Source organism: Pseudopodoces humilis, chromosome 2 (genome assembly GCF_049639895.1).
Source record: "Pseudopodoces humilis isolate 2021_Gansu_Grassland_sample_001 chromosome 2, ASM4963989v1, whole genome shotgun sequence".
Classification (NCBI taxonomy): domain Eukaryota; kingdom Metazoa; phylum Chordata; class Aves; order Passeriformes; family Paridae; genus Pseudopodoces; species Pseudopodoces humilis.
In genome coordinates, this window is record NC_142201.1 from 3,536,972 (window position 1) to 3,552,577 (window position 15,606).

The following is a 15,606-nucleotide window of genomic DNA, read 5'->3' on the forward strand; positions in this document are numbered from 1 at the left end:
ACTTTCTGTCTCTATTGATATTTGCAGTAAAAAGTTGAGATATACTCTTGACAGGAAAATATCAAGCTTGATTAACCAACATGAGGAGGGTTTTTTTGCACACTGAAGCTGTACCACTGCCAAACAGCACAAAAAAATAAGAGTGGTATATAGTACTTAGAGAGAAAATTTACAGTAGGACAGATGTATTTAAAATCTGTTTAAAATACTTCAAGGAGTGTTTATGTATTTTTCTTCCCTATACATTGCTTTAGTTTGGCCATATTTCAGAGCTTGCATTTGATTTTTTGGTGAAGCTATGCTATTTTATATATAAGTTGTTCCATCTTAACTAGAGAGAGAATACTCTTTGTGCTTGTGTACATGGAAGGGATGTTTCTTTCTCTACCCACAAGGGGCAGAAGAGTGAAAATCTCAGCTTCATGCCACCAAGTGCTGTCCTGGGAATGCTTTATTGATGAGAGCTTGAATTAAGTGTCTATTTAAGAAGAGGAGCATGGGCCAGCCTCATTAGTGCTAATACAGGAAGATTTAAATTATGGTTTTGTGCCCTAGCAAGGTCTCCTGTACCTCTGGGGGACTGCTGGAAAGGAGGGAAAGGAGGGCTTCCACGCTGCTCTCCATTAGCAGAAGAACATCCTTAATTTCTTGCCCTTTGCTCCACAGGAGTTTTGCTGAGGAGCTGCTGAGATGATTCACCAAGACAGAGCACCCTGCAGATCTCCTGTTTCCTGCAGCAGCCTGCTGAACGTGGTGCTGTGCACAGCAAAACAAAAGCCATCCCCTGCTTTATCATTCCAAACAGCTCCCTGATGGGTTTTCTTGCACCAGCACTGTTGCAGGGGCTGTGTCTGCAATATAAAATACTTTTGGCAATTAATATTTATGGCTGATGCAAAATCCCAATCACCAAGCTGTGCAGTCTCTTAGGGCAGCTGTGTGACCCCAGATTTCATGCACTGGGAGTGAAAAAGCCAAAATTATTTTGTCTCTGTACAAACCCTAGCCATGGTGTAGCAATTTTTCAGTTTCCACAGCCATCACAGTCAGTCCCCACTCCCCTTTCCTGCCATCCAACACTCACAGACTCCCTGAGCTGTAGTGGGAGCTGCTCCATAAGGAGAGAGGATTTAAAATGTTGTGTAGAACCCAAAAGTGCTTTTAAGGCACGTCTCATCCATCAATGGAGCTCAGTTCCCTGCCCAAGGGAATGCATTTATTTGTAAGAGAAGAAAACCTTGATTTGAAGATAAGACAGCAGCTGCAGGAGTATTTTCATGCAATAAACTCATATTTTCATTGGTAAAGTGCTTCCTGATTAAAGGCCTCAGTTTTGGAACCTGCTCCAGAGATATTGCCCTTGTTCACCCCTACTTGATCTAAAGTGATCTTTGTCCTCAGGTATCACTGGGAAAAGTCAAAACCAACTAAATCACTGGAGCCAAAAGGTAATTGACAAAATAAACACCAAAAAAAGAGCAAGAACACGCCTCCTCACAAATCTTAAGTAAACAAATCTGCACTGTAAGAGAGAGAAGAGGGCCAGCTCTTGATAAACCCATATATAATATACAAAGCACCTTGAACTCTTTAACTGAGGCACTTATTACAGTATTAAGGCTCATTTCACATTGTTTGCATAATTCACAGATAAATGCATCCATACACAGACATCAATTGTGTTTGAAAGACAGAAGATGTAAGACTGTGCACAAATCCAGGGAGTTTTAGTTTGGATTTAAGTGAGAAGTTTTAGATTTGTGCATATTAATTCCTTGTCAGGAATACTGGGATAGTGGTGAAACAACTTTAACAGACATTTTTGGGTGACCATTTTCTGCAGTGTCAGAGGTGAAGTCATTACAGTAGTTATATTAGAAGTATGCTGTGCAAACTAAGACACATCCACATGGCACTTGTGAGACTTCAAAGAATGTAAATCAGGTATTTTAGTGCAAAGCTAACCTTAAACTGCTGTATGCTGAACGGCAAAAATAATTTACACAGACCTGACAAGAATATCATCTTGTTTCAGCCTTACCTTCAGGAATTTCTGCAGGTTGGACACACCTGAGACATCCCCATCAAAGTGCACATTCCCTGAAATCTGCTTGCCCCCCAGAACTACTGTCCATGCCCATGATGTGACCTGAGAAGAATTCCTGAGTGCATTTTCCAGGATGTTTTGCATGATGGCACATTCTCTTTCACTCTGGCCACACGGAACATTCCTGGGCATGACAGCTTCAGTCACTTTGAGAGATCTGAGCATTTCTTCCCAAGGAAGTTGTGACAAGTTTGAAGGGATCGAAAACCATTTAGCGTGGGGGAGTGGAAAAAAGGCAGAAAGTGATATAATGAAAGAAGTATCTAAAAGATGTCAAGACCAGGAGTTGTTTGGTTTTTTTTTTCCGATTCAATCTATTGGCAAAGTTAGTCTGTAGGATACATAAGATCTGAGATATGTGCACGAAGCTGAACTCCCACTTGCCATAATCCACACTTCCAGGCTGAAGCATGCACAGATTAGCAGATTGATTGATGGCAGAATGCACCACGGTCCCAAGAACCCTGCAAAGATTACCAATGACGGGTTTTTCCCTTCTGTGGCTGCATATTTTTCACTATCTAAACCAGCTCTCCCTGAACTGATTTGCAATGCAAATTCACCAACAGTATTTCAGATATTAGAAAGAGATAGACACTTCCCAGGAAGGATGAGGAGAAGCTATTCAAACAGTTACAAACATGAAGCTATTTAGAAGTAGCCCCTGTTTGGTTTGCCTGTATTCTAACATGAAACAAAGCTGGTACAGTTCCTGTTTGTGGTTCACAACAGGTGAGGTGTTCATTTTAAATACAAGAACTTTTCTAAATCAATGAAATACATAAGCTCTACAAGATCAGAACCAGTCCTTTTGAACACTGCACTTTTTATTTTAATGACGCTGTACCCTTCCCTCTCAGGGGCTTCTTTTTCAATTAATTCCTGTTGGAGAAGTGTGAATAGCAGCAGGCTGTTTACATGAGAATGTGTCCCATGAGACTGATGACAAGAAAATCATCACTTACTACTGATGGCTTTTACTGTAGCTGGGAAAACTATTACTATAAATTGCATAATAAAAAAATGGAGATAATAACTCACTCCTGCTCTTAAAATGCTCTGAGATCTACTAAAATGCTGTAAAAGAGATGCTGCTATTATTATTTTAACATCTTTCCACTTTAATGTAGGTTTCCTTTTCAGTGGAAATATGAAAATTAGAGATAGGGTGGGTAATATAACCTCCTTCTTTGTTTGCCAACACTTCCCATGACAAGACTATTTTCATTTGCTTGCAGTTTGACTTTTGTTTGGGTAGCAGTTTTCCAGGCCAGGTGTCTGCCTCAGGCTGAGTCACTCCAGCTGGAAGGTTTCAGCTACAATTCTTTGGCCATTTTGAAGAATAAGGTGGGGGAGTGGGAAAACTGAGACATATCAATTCTAAATAAATATCAATTCTACCATAAAACAAACAAAAAAAAAGGTGTTGTGAGAACCTGAGAAGTCCCACCTGCCCCATGTATTCAGCAGCAGGTGATGGCACCTGCCTCAGATGTTCTTGCTTTACCTATAAAAAGTCATCACAATGGTGCCCAAATTTTGCAATCTGAGCAAAACCAAGTCAATAAATAAACAAAACCCCCACGTGATCCTATGTGGAGAGGACACTTTGCAGTGACAGAGCACATCCTAGCACTACCTTTCAGTGGCTGAGTCGGTCTGGTGAGATTTCAGAAATCAGGACACATTTGTCACTCCAGTGCTTGAACTTGAAGGATGGATTGGAACTGGAGGCTGGGGAAAGGCTGGAGTATCCAAAGGGAAAGGGTAGTTTTGAGTCTTGAGAACAAGGCAGTGTTGAAATGAGAGCTGAGATGATAAACACTAAGTTCAGATTGATTTTGGAACCCAGAGGAGAAGATCCAGGACTTGGGAAAGGAGGAGCTGGAGAAAACTCCAGCTGGAGGAGGACAGGTCATTCTGAGAAGGAATGAACAGAAAATCTGCATTTTCTACAGAATATTCTTCTCTTTAGGATCTCTGACTCAAACAGTCCTCTGCTTTTGGCAAATGTGTACAAACCCCTCTGGCAAACCATGAGAGCTGGGCTGAACAGAGAGCAAAAAACTGGTGCTGCTAAGAATAATTCTCTTCTTGGCAAGGACGTGTGCAGTATCCTTAGCAAGGCTAATCTCAATTACTTCTGATGATGGCAGTAACTACTGTTCCCACTTTGCAGGAGGCAGGGGAAAGGGGGTTCAGTTTATTTAAAAAAAATAAAAAAGGCTAAAAATAAAATTACACCTAACATAGGCCAAAGCAAAACGTGCTGAAAAGGTATTATTACATTTGCAAAGGTGAGTGCTCGGCAGGTATGGATACAGAAATTAAGTATGTAAGTACAACTGTAGCCTCCCTCTGTCACTTGTGCACTACAGGGTGGGGAGTTTGAATGGCTTTTTTGTCAGAACTAAGAACTGGCCAAATCATTTGTCTAAACACAAAAAAACTAATGCCAAGATGGCTCGATTTCCAAAGAGCCCTGTTAGGACTCGGGCACGGTTCCACAGGAGTTCTGTCTGCCAAGCAGAAACCCGCACGTTTTCCTGCCAGCTCGTGCACTCAGCTCCCAGCAGCCAGCTCAGGGGACTGCTGCCTTCCAAATCCAGATTTTGGGACACTGGAATGCAAGAGCTGGGGGGAGAGGGCAGGGCAGGAATGACAAGCCACCTTTCTGTGGGACAGAGTTATTTGGAGCCTGCAGATCTCTGGAATAGGTGGCGAGGGCAGCTGTTATTCCTGAAAAATGGGACAGCGGATCTCATGGGGTGGCTCATTGATTCTTCTGATCAGCAGGGCAAAGAAGTAAAGGATTTAAGGTCAAACACCAAAGAAATGCCCAGCTCCCAAGCTTTTGGCTCTCCCAGAGCCTGCCAGGTGGGAGGATGCACAGCAAGGCTCTGAAAGCCCCAGTCAGGTTCTCTGGCAGCCAGGGGTTCATTTAAAATTATTGTCAAGAAATGTTCTGTTCTCCTGTCTGTGACCTTATTGTGATTTCTGAAGGATGGTTTCACTTTCATTTTGATGTTTGTAAATGTCAAAATGCTCTGCAGAGTGGACAGCACTCTTGTATCTGAAGGCATGCCCATGGTGCTGCATGTTTTTATTTAAATGCTGCTTTAAGCAAGTTTTCATCCAAGACAGAAGCAGGATGCTTCACATGCTGGAGGACTTGGAAAATGGAAAGTAAATGTGGCAGAGGGCTGCCAACTTTAAAAACCAGTTGTTTGCCTAATGCAGATAAATGCTGCCCCACAGAGCAAAATTCTGCAGTTACCTTTGCCACAGATTGTCAGATAAAGCTAATTAAATTACTTAAATCTGTCTTTCCCAGGGGGTTGCTAAGCTGGTGATGTGACTGCTCTGAAGGAGGAAACAGAACTCTCAGGCAACTTCATTTCAATGGGAGCAGAGCTTTGAGCATATAAATGCTACATAATGGCAGGTGAACTGGAAAAATTAAGTTGTAAGCTTCTGAAATTGAACACACAAAAAAATGTGTGGGTATTTTTGAGTTCAGTTTGTGCCTTATTGCCACTTCTCCTGGTGACCCAGGTGGCTTTTGAAAATGAATACATTGTTTCTGAAACATTCTGATACCACAGAGATGATAAATTCATGAGGAAATTAGTAATTATGTCCTCAAAAGAGAACATGGAGGGGGAAAATCCCACTAATTAAGAACTCATTAAGTGTCATCTATTCTGAATCACCCTTCAGGTGACTGGTTTGAGGTCACCCACAAAGCTTGTAGCAGAACTGAGAGCAAAGCAGAGGACTTGTACTGAAGATGGACAATAATTCTCCCTCTGTTTCTCTGAAAAAAACAAATTATACTGATGGTAGGAGAAGCTGAACTGTAAATAAGGATATTTGAGCATTGATTTTAACCCCCCTTACAATGTCATATTTCACAGTACTTTTAACCTCCGGTATGCAAACTGGGCCATGTTTTGTACTTTTTAGTATTAAATATAAGTGCTTAAAAACTCAACCCATTAACTTTGGATTCTATAAAATGAAAAGGCATCACACACACATTAATAATATTTTAAAACACCAGGCCACTTTTGACTCTGCACTAATATGTTAGGTAAAATCCACTGTGGCACTGCTGACCTCAAGCTAAAAAGCAGAACACTGAGAACTGCTCAGGTCTGACCTAAAAACCTCACCTGTGACATTTTGGGCTTTGTAGATGAGGTCAGGCTATTAACTTTATTTTCAAATTCCAGTGCCTTTTCAAGGCTTGGAGCAACCTAGTCTAGTGGGAAGTAAAAACCCATCAAGGAAGTAAAATCATTGACTAAAGTTACAGCTCAATCTAAATTGCTAGAGCTGGCAATCTGCTTTCTGGGGGAGGAATTGTCAAGTTGTAAACTGCTACATAATGGGAGAAAAAGCAGTATTTCACCTGAGATACCAGTTAGTGTTCTCAGTGACTGGTATTGTTTTGATCCCAATGCCTGTGACTGCTGGATTTGTTTTGCCTGGCTACATTGATTTTGGCAGTCATCTGAGAAATGGTATCATTTAAGAGGCAGCTTTTCCCCACCAGAATTTCCACAGTGGCCTCTTAGTGAAGCAGCAACACAGTGACTGATTTGTCATTCAGTTCCTAAACTCTATCAACAGATCTGTGATATCATTGTAATGTCAAGCAAAGCACAGCACACATGAAAACAAAAGGTGGCATTGGCTTTTTATGTCACAGCTTGTGACCAGTGCCCCTGATGGTCTCAGGTGTGTGAGGTGTCATGCCTTTCAGAGTCCAAATGGCTTACAGCTAATCCCCTAAACTCTTGAAAGAAAATAGCAGTTGCATCACTCCAGACTGCTAAGGGCAAAACTAACAGAGCAGAAGGAAATTAAGAGATCAGATGTCTGTAACAAAGTCATTTTACCTTACTGTTCTCTGCATCTTATCTGAGAATGGATACAAGATTCAACCTGCCTTCCTTCCTCTCCTCTGCCTCCAAAAATATAAAACCCTAAAAAGCAACCCAGGAAAAATTTCTAATAACGTCAGGAACAGTGAAATTATACCCCAATTCTTCCTACAGGCTCACATGAAGAGCGGTATTTAGTGGCCCCATTGCTCAAAACTAGGTGCTACTGCAATCAGGTTTTCTGTCTTTTGTATCCTCATGAATAGGTCTGAACATTGCCAATGTCAGAACAGGCAGGACACAATGGTAAAAAATTCCTATTCTCAATCTCTTTCTGAAGTCTTTCAGGGCCATCTGAACATCCTTGTTTTGGACTATTTGAATAGATTTGAAGCATCCTATTAGAATTTCAAGTCACATTTATTTACAGTGTTATCTTTCGAAGCATGAAGAGCACTCAGATAATCACTTAATAAAGAGGAAGGCAAGGTTAATGTTTTTAGTTCCTGTCTCTGCTTAGTGGCAAAAATACAGACCTTAAAATTCTCATCTCATGTTTTAAAAGCCAGAAAGTCACTGGCTAATGAGAATTGGAACTTTGTTGTCCAGTAGAGAAACAGTCACCAGCGAAACGTGTGTGACAAACCATTTATTTCCTGATTTAGTTGTAGTGAAAAGTGCTCACAGCAAACAACAGCAACAAGACAATACTTTGCCAGCTGAGCCAAGGAGGGTAAAAGTCAGGAGAGAACAAGACACAATGACTGATTACCTCTGTGTCATCACTAAAAATAAACACAAATCTGGATTAACCTCTTCAAACCGCTCGTTATCCCACTGCCAGGACAATCCTACGTGTGCAATTCCACAAACCACCCAGCAATTAGCCGGGCTCTGCTCTTCCCAGCCGTCCTCACCTTTCACCGTCACGTGCACGCTCTGGCTGGTGGACAGCTGGGGCTGGACCAGGACATTGCAGGTGTACTCGCCCTCATCCACCTCCTTCTGCACGTCCGAGAGCTTCAGCGTGCCGTTGTTCTCGAACGCCACTTGGCGATGGTTGAAGGGCAGCAGGTTGGAGTTCTTGTACCACTTGATGGAGTAGTAGGGGTACCCAATGACCCTGCAGTGGATGTAGGTGTCCCTCCCAGCGATGGCTGTGATGTTCTTCATCGGCCGGATGCTCGCTGGTCCTGCCAAAGCAAAGGAAGGAACTCTTGAAGACAATTTAAAGGCTCGCTTGCTGGAGGGAACGTGTGTAGTTATTTCTGGAATACAGATGTTAGCAGATGTGGCTCTCACCACACTTCTTAGCGTTGGGCAGATTCTTCCTTTTAAGAGCTACTCGAGCAGTTTCCCTAATCTTTGTATGCTCTAGCTTCTTCCTTACCCTGCAGCATCCATACTAATTATATGGGTATGTATTTGTGTTATCCAACACTTGCCTGATAAAATCTTAGCTGTGTTACAAATTAAAAGGCTGAGTGTGATTTAATTAATGTGAAATACCAACACTGATACGGAGCTAGGATCCTGTTACACATGAGAACACTGAAACAGTTAGCTTTTACATTTGCTATGTATATAAAGTATAGATATACCCACGAGGATGGGTATTATGCCATGTAGAGCCAGAAATTCAAGCTAAAGTTCTGTATACATGAATAATTACAATGGATGTTGGACAAGTAAAGGAGGAAAGGAAAAGAAAAACAAAACATGCACAATAGGACTAAAGCAAAGAGACTGTGAACTAGTAGAGATGAGCATAGGAAAAATAGACTGAAGGACACAAGCCAAAGGGTTCTTCCAACATTTAACCATACCAGACACTTTCTAGATGGGGCTGGAGAGGCAGGGTGGAAAAAGAGAGCGGGGGCAAAAAGAAGAGGGAAAAAAAACAGTAAGTTGATTTTTTTGGCATTCCAAAATCTCATCACATGCAGCAATCTTCTTCTCCACTACAATGAGTTATGTGTGTTTTTTTTGAGGAGCTGATTTGACAAGCACCTCTTACGTTTATTCGAGCCTGGTACAGGACGACTCCCGCAGAGTTGTTGGCGGTGCAGCGATAAACGCCCCCGTCCCGGACCTGGGTGTTGGAGATGTTCAGGTAACTGACCACGTTGCCCTCGGACGTGATGATCTGGCTGATCCGGTGGCTGCCGTCCTTCACGATGGGATCCTCGTCCAGTGTCCAGGTGATGGTGGGCAGGGGGGTCCCCTTCACGTTGCACATCAGGGACACTGGCTCTCCTGGGCTCACCACCTTCTCGCTGAAGGCAGAGATGATTTTGGGAGTTCCGTCTGCCGAGGGAGAGAAAAGCAGGAAAACAGAGCTTACGTGGTGTAAAGTTTGTCCCCTCTAGCCTGGAGCATATGCCATGAGCTAAGGTCTTTTTTAGAAGCAATACAAGCAATTGTTTTCCAGGATGTAACCCTAATTAATGAGAAAGGGAAATAAATTCTGCCATTTAAGTAGAGGATTTAAATGACCCTTTGCTTATGGCAAGTATTTTACATCTGAGAAACCTGGTAGTGGCTCTGCTGTAGGAAAAACACTTGAATAGGATCAGGCATCTCTATGAACTGCTGTGTTCCCTCAGAAAAGTTTTAAAACTATATGCAGTTTGTTATAGAAGACATACAGCAAAACCTCAACACATTTGGAGATTCTCCTCTCCTGGTAGATTTTAGTTCCTTGGGAAGTCGAGGATGAATCCTGTTGCCAAGAGCCAGGCACAACTTGCATAGGCTGATTTCACACAGCAGTTTAGTCCTGGGCATGCAATGCCCCATTTAGGAAAGTATTAAATTAAGCTTTTCTAAATACAGATTGCCAGTAACAGCAGTGATGCCAATTTCTTTCTGTGGTCATTTTGTGTTACAGATAAATATTTCTCTGAATGAGAGCATTCGAACACTTTATCCTGTGAACTGTCCCCCAAAACACTCAGCCTGTACCAGGGAAATGAATAAAGAAATGGGTAGGCACAGAAACTTTGTAAGCAGGGAGCAGGATTAAATACCCACCTCTCCAGAGAGTTCACTGGGGTAACATTTAGGAGTACTGACACCCTGGTATTAGTTAGGAAGTTCTTTCTGTAGTCATGCAATGTGTGTTTGTTTTCCTTTGAAAATGTTATTTTAAAAACAGGGCTGCAAAATTCCCTTGCTTGCCACATGGTAAAAAGATAAGCACTGGCATTCTCAGAATGTTGAGAGGCCTCAGCATCCCTGGAAGATCATTTGATTTTATTAATTTATTTTATTTTTTGCTTCTGCCCTCTCTCCCCCTCTCATTTCTGTCCCATTGGTTATGTGACAGTTTCTAATTTATTTATTTTCATTCCTGACTCCCTTCCTTTCCTTTGTGGTGTACTGGATACTGTCACCCCTCAGAAAACGGAACAGCAGCAACACAAAAAAAAAAAGAAAAGCTTTTTATCCTGAAAGGGAGCTGACACAGGACCAATGAATCTGTGAGTGTGCACACTATGTACCTCTCCCACTCCTCCTCTTTTTTTCCTCCTTTTTTTAATTCAAGTGACAGGCTTTTTTTTTTTGAGATGAAAGCAGACATTATTTTCCCAGTGAGACCTGAGTGTCTTTGAAATCTTCCCTGCTGTTGCTTTCTGATAACCTGCACTCTCCCAACACCAAGATAGATTATCAATATGCTCTTTAGGCTTTCCTCGTCATGGGAGATGGTTGCCGAGGTAACTCGGTCCGGGCAGGTAATCTCTTCTTCTTCTGCAGAGACTCTAAAAATAGTGGCCATGCCATGCCTGCACCACAGCCTCATTAGCAAGATGCCTCTGTGCAAATTGATGACTTTCCTCACTTGATTACCATGTAGAACATTGTATCAGTTATTTAAGATGATCTCTAAGCTGTCAGCCAATACACCCAACCAGAAAAGCAATGTTTGGATTTTTAATAGAGATCTGCTGGGGAAGGATTTTTTTTTTTTTTTTCCAATTGATTTTTCCATTCTCTTATGAGTGGGGCACAATAAACCCCATGGACATTTCACGAGTACCTGCTTTTTTGTAAACTCCACTGATGCCAAAATGATTTTTGCTTTTATATATTATTCATATATATTTATAACTCTGTAGACTATTATTGTACACTTACAAAGTTCCTAGCTAACTTTTCATACCCTGGTAGACAGAAAGACAAAACACATTCCTGATGGCCCCGATCCTTTCTTGCTTTTTCCTGGGAACAAAGGATGAGCTACACGCACTTTCTGATAAACAAAGTACAGCTAGGAGCAAGAAAGATGCCTCCAGAAGAGGTGGAACCGAGGGGGAGAATCACCTCATTACTAGAGGTTCTAGTTGGGAATTCCTGTCAATTATGCTGATTTGCTAAACTTATAAAAGTTTCTATTGTATTTGCCCTCTGTGGCGTGGGTATTTTTCCATATCTGCCCCTGGATAAAGATAATGTGCCCCTGGATAAAGGGGCAGATTAAAGACCAGCTCTGTTATTACCTCCTCTACCAATATTGTCCCAAAAGCGTGCTGTTTTATTTCTAGATCTTCAAGGCACCACCACTCTAAAACCACGGCACCAAAGACGACTTGTGCATAATTTTGGAAACCAGAACTGCCAGACAGGTGGAGACTGACCTTCCAGCACCACCTGGACGTAGTCTTGAGCTGACATCTTGTCCTTGCGCACAAAGCACTGGTAGGCGCCGCCGTCGCTCTTGGCCATGCCGTCCATGATCAGGTTCTCGCGGTTGATGCCGGTGATGCGCACGTTGTTGCCGGGGTTGATGATTTCCCCGTTGCGGTACCAGGACAGCTCCTGGTCCTCGGTTCCTGTCACGCTGCAGGACAAGGACACTTGGCTGCCGACGCTGCTCTTGACTTTGCGCGGGCTGATGGTGGCTTTTAGCGGTTCTGGAGGTTTGAGGTGAAATAAGGGGGAGAGTAAGGGAAGTGGGGAATATTATAAATGTGCATTTGTTTGCAAGTCACAAATCAACTCTCAGTTAAAGAGAACAATAAAAATCACAGCCATACCTTTCTTTAAAAAAACACCAAAACAAATAACAGATGACAGTGCTGCTCTAAAAAACACATTTTTGCCACCAATATACATGGCAAAAAAAATTAGATCTAAATAGATCTATAGGGATAACCCATTCAACACATAATCCCATGCCCAGGTGAACAGTAGGATCAGACCTACAAGTAACACCATTAGTGCTGTGGGATTTAACATGCCACTACATGGGTTTTGGGAGGGCAGAATGTTATTTCACATTAGTTCAGTGTGGACCTTCGCATCTTGTGCATTAAGTGTATTCCTGAAACTCATTTTCTGGTTTAATTTCTGGCAAAAGGAACCAAATTTACACGTTCCCAAACCACTCCCTAGTGTGAACAAGTGCAATAAATGCCAATTACAAGATTAGTTTTTGAGAGTGGAAGATGTTAATGCAGGTAGACCCATGGATATCCATCTGATATGTCCACATGGAAGTGTTTCAGTGTGTGGGCTCACCAGATTTTCTGCTTTGATGTGGTACAATATTTTCAAGTCAGCCGAAAGAAACAGTGGGATGGGAGGATGCAAGTTTTACATTGAAAAAAAAAGAGGATGAACATTACTGAAGAAAAGTCATAAATGTAAATTCAAGGAAAACAATCTTTATCCTGCTACCTCAGAGTTATCAGCACTGCAGAACACAGATCTCATCTCATGACTTGTATAAATTGGTTTGACTTCCTCATAAAGATAAGGGATTGCTGTCACCACTGATACTATCTCTGACATGAAATAAAAACCGTCATCGTTTTTCTTTTAGCTGCTTGCATACAAACATGCACACACGTGTGCACAAACACACACACACATACTTAAAAAAAAACCCAACTTGTTCACTTTATTAAATATTTTATAACAGAAAAGTTGGAATTAATCTATAGTGGTTAATCAGGAATAGAGGCCTGGGAAAAACACACAGCAGCCCCAGACATTCTGAATTACAGACAAAGGTCCAAAGCAATAATTGATCTGTGCTCAGATGCATGTTAAAAGTCACTGAATATCTCTGTTTCCTATAAAAAGACTACAAAAGTTAAAAACTGGCAACAATACAATAAACAAAATAGTCACACACAAGCACATCATCCATATCCCAGAGCCATGATGATGCAAGCGAGCCACATCCTCCATTGCAGAGGAGGGTAAAATTTCTTTGCCCAGCTTTATTTCCTGCCAGCCTGATCCAGAGAATTTCCACTGGCTGGGTGCAGAGTCATTAGGAAAAACACATTACCAGGCACGGGGGATGCTTTGAGTGTCATCAGCAGTCATCATGTCTCTGCAAGTTTTGACTTTACATCATACAAGACCAGGTTCAACTCATTTTTATGACTATTTTGATGAATACATTTAGAACCAAAGCTCCTCAGTTATAACTCATGAATGGCAGATTTTTCACCTCGGTTTTGTTTTGCCCAAAAACATTATGTACAATTATTTGTGTGGATATTATTATAGCCTGAACTGCTCACAAACTTCTCCTTTTTCAGTTTGCTAGTCATGCTGTCTAGGTGGAAATGTTAGTTCACAGAGCATTATTTCTATTCTAGGAAATAATTTTGGGGTTTTTTCAACAGTAGTAGCATAACACTTTTCCAGTGTGGTGCTCCTGAAGTAATAATTATCTTTGTAGAATTTGTGAAATGTTCAGAATATTCACACATGAATACTCAACTGAGGGGAACTATGAGTATTCAATATTACTGAAGCATCATGAGTCATGGCAATGAGAATTTGGCAGCTTTATTTATGAGAACATTTGCAATTTCTTTTCCAGCACCCAATTCATGCTTCTAAATTACATATCCTCCATGTGATGAATTACAGAGCTACACTGGAAATTGCATCCATTTGCACTTCTGATCGCTCAATTGGCCAACTAACTCATCTCCACAGAGCCTGCTTTGTGAAGTTCCACAACTTTGAGGATTTTAGATAAATTAAAGAAACAGAAGGTATGGCAAGGTAAGGCAACTACTTGGTACTGATGCCTAAACAGTTGTGCTTTTATGAATTTTTCATATATTTGTAGCTCTGAAGAATATTATTGCAGAGTTATGTAACTCCTGGTACTTTTCCCACCCTTTCTCTCAAATCTTAGTACAATAAGCAAACCTTCTAACACATTCCTGAAATACTGTTTAGCCTTATTTTCAAGTAGAGGACCTACAAGAAGAACACTGTTTTACAAACAGAATCTGAGAAGACATAACAAAAAGTGGGGCAAAGAAGCCCTGGACCAACTCCAAAAATTACCTAACTAACTGCTCTTTTAATTGGACAATATTTGTTAAGATCAGTAATTTGTTAAACTTATAAAATTGTAGAGATCCAGTACTGGATGTGTCCATGATCACTGGGACACCTGGAAGCTTCCATTTAAGGTCTGCTTTTTATTTCACTATTTCAGCACTGTTGCAAGGGTTTTTGTCTTTCAATATCAGGCAACAGCACCAACAGTCAACATTTCACCCCCTGACACAGCAAAAGACTCATCTACTTCCCCAAATCTAAACTAGGCCCTCACAGTTTGTTTTGTGATGAACTATCTCAGCTAAAAAACACTCTTAGGCAGAACAAACATCCTGCCTTGAATGCGTGGGAAAGGATAAGCAGAAATAAGTGACTGACAGACAACTACTTCTGCCGTTATAAAAGACTGCTGTGATTTTCATAAAATCAGAAAACTCTCTGAGTGTGTGGAGAGTTCTCCTCAGTGCTGAGATGTAGGTATCAAGACACTTCCCTGGGACTGAGAGAAATTAGGAGACTTCAGCACATCACTGTCATTCACTGGCAAGTGCCATTGGCTCCTGATCAAAACTCTTTCTTCACTAACTGTAACACAGGTAACTTTATTATCATGCATGGTGCTTTTATCTATTGGTAGCTCTTTTTTTGTTTTCCTGTGTAGAAAGTAAGTCTGTTTAAAGTCTTGTGTCTGTTTTCCTTGTGTTTATTCTAAGTAATTCATGTTATAGTAGTCCTTCATTATGAAGGACTTGTGAGTGAGAGTGGGTTTTGGGGTGCTGGCTGTTGCAGGATGTGTCCTTCCCCTCTCCAGGGAGATGTGTCCTCCTGCTCTCCAGGGTTGGTGCATATGAAAGGGAAAACACAGGTGGGTAAAAGGCCCAAAGGAGTCATCTCTGGAGCCAAAAGAGCTCAGGCCTCAGCTAAGAATCAACATCTTAGTCTGGAGAGCAGATCTGGGAAAGATAACAGCAAAATAAATATTCTTCACTGAGAGACACTGTTTTACAAAGACTATGAAAGACACACTAATTATGACAGAGGCAGAAGCATCCTACACACCCAGATAAACAAACTCCCTGAGTTTGTTTGGATACAGATTCCCATACTTTCCTGGGAATTGAGGGGAGGGATTTTGATGTCTGCTCCATCACAAATTGGCTGGTAAGTAACTTTGGATCCTAAGTTAAATTGTTTCTTCGCTAGCTGCAAAATTAATTACCTTTAGCCTTGGGTGATAGTAAAAGGCCTTAAAATCTTAGAAAATTCAGGGACTTAGAAAGAAAGTTAGGT

General features: G+C 41.4%; 1 protein-coding gene across 1 annotated transcript in view; it reads right to left on the minus strand.

The window, feature by feature from the left end:
• The window catches only part of DSCAM (DS cell adhesion molecule), a 439,258-nt gene that overhangs the window by 162,197 nt on the left and 261,455 nt on the right, over window positions 1–15,606 (minus strand). The window contains exons 6-8 of the mRNA XM_088051091.1: window positions 11,637–11,912; window positions 9,007–9,303; window positions 7,914–8,189 (exon numbers count right to left, since the gene is read on the minus strand). Of these exons, the coding sequence (XP_087907217.1) occupies window positions 7,914–8,189; window positions 9,007–9,303; window positions 11,637–11,912 (849 nt within the window). The remainder of the gene's footprint in view (window positions 1–7,913; window positions 8,190–9,006; window positions 9,304–11,636; window positions 11,913–15,606) is intronic.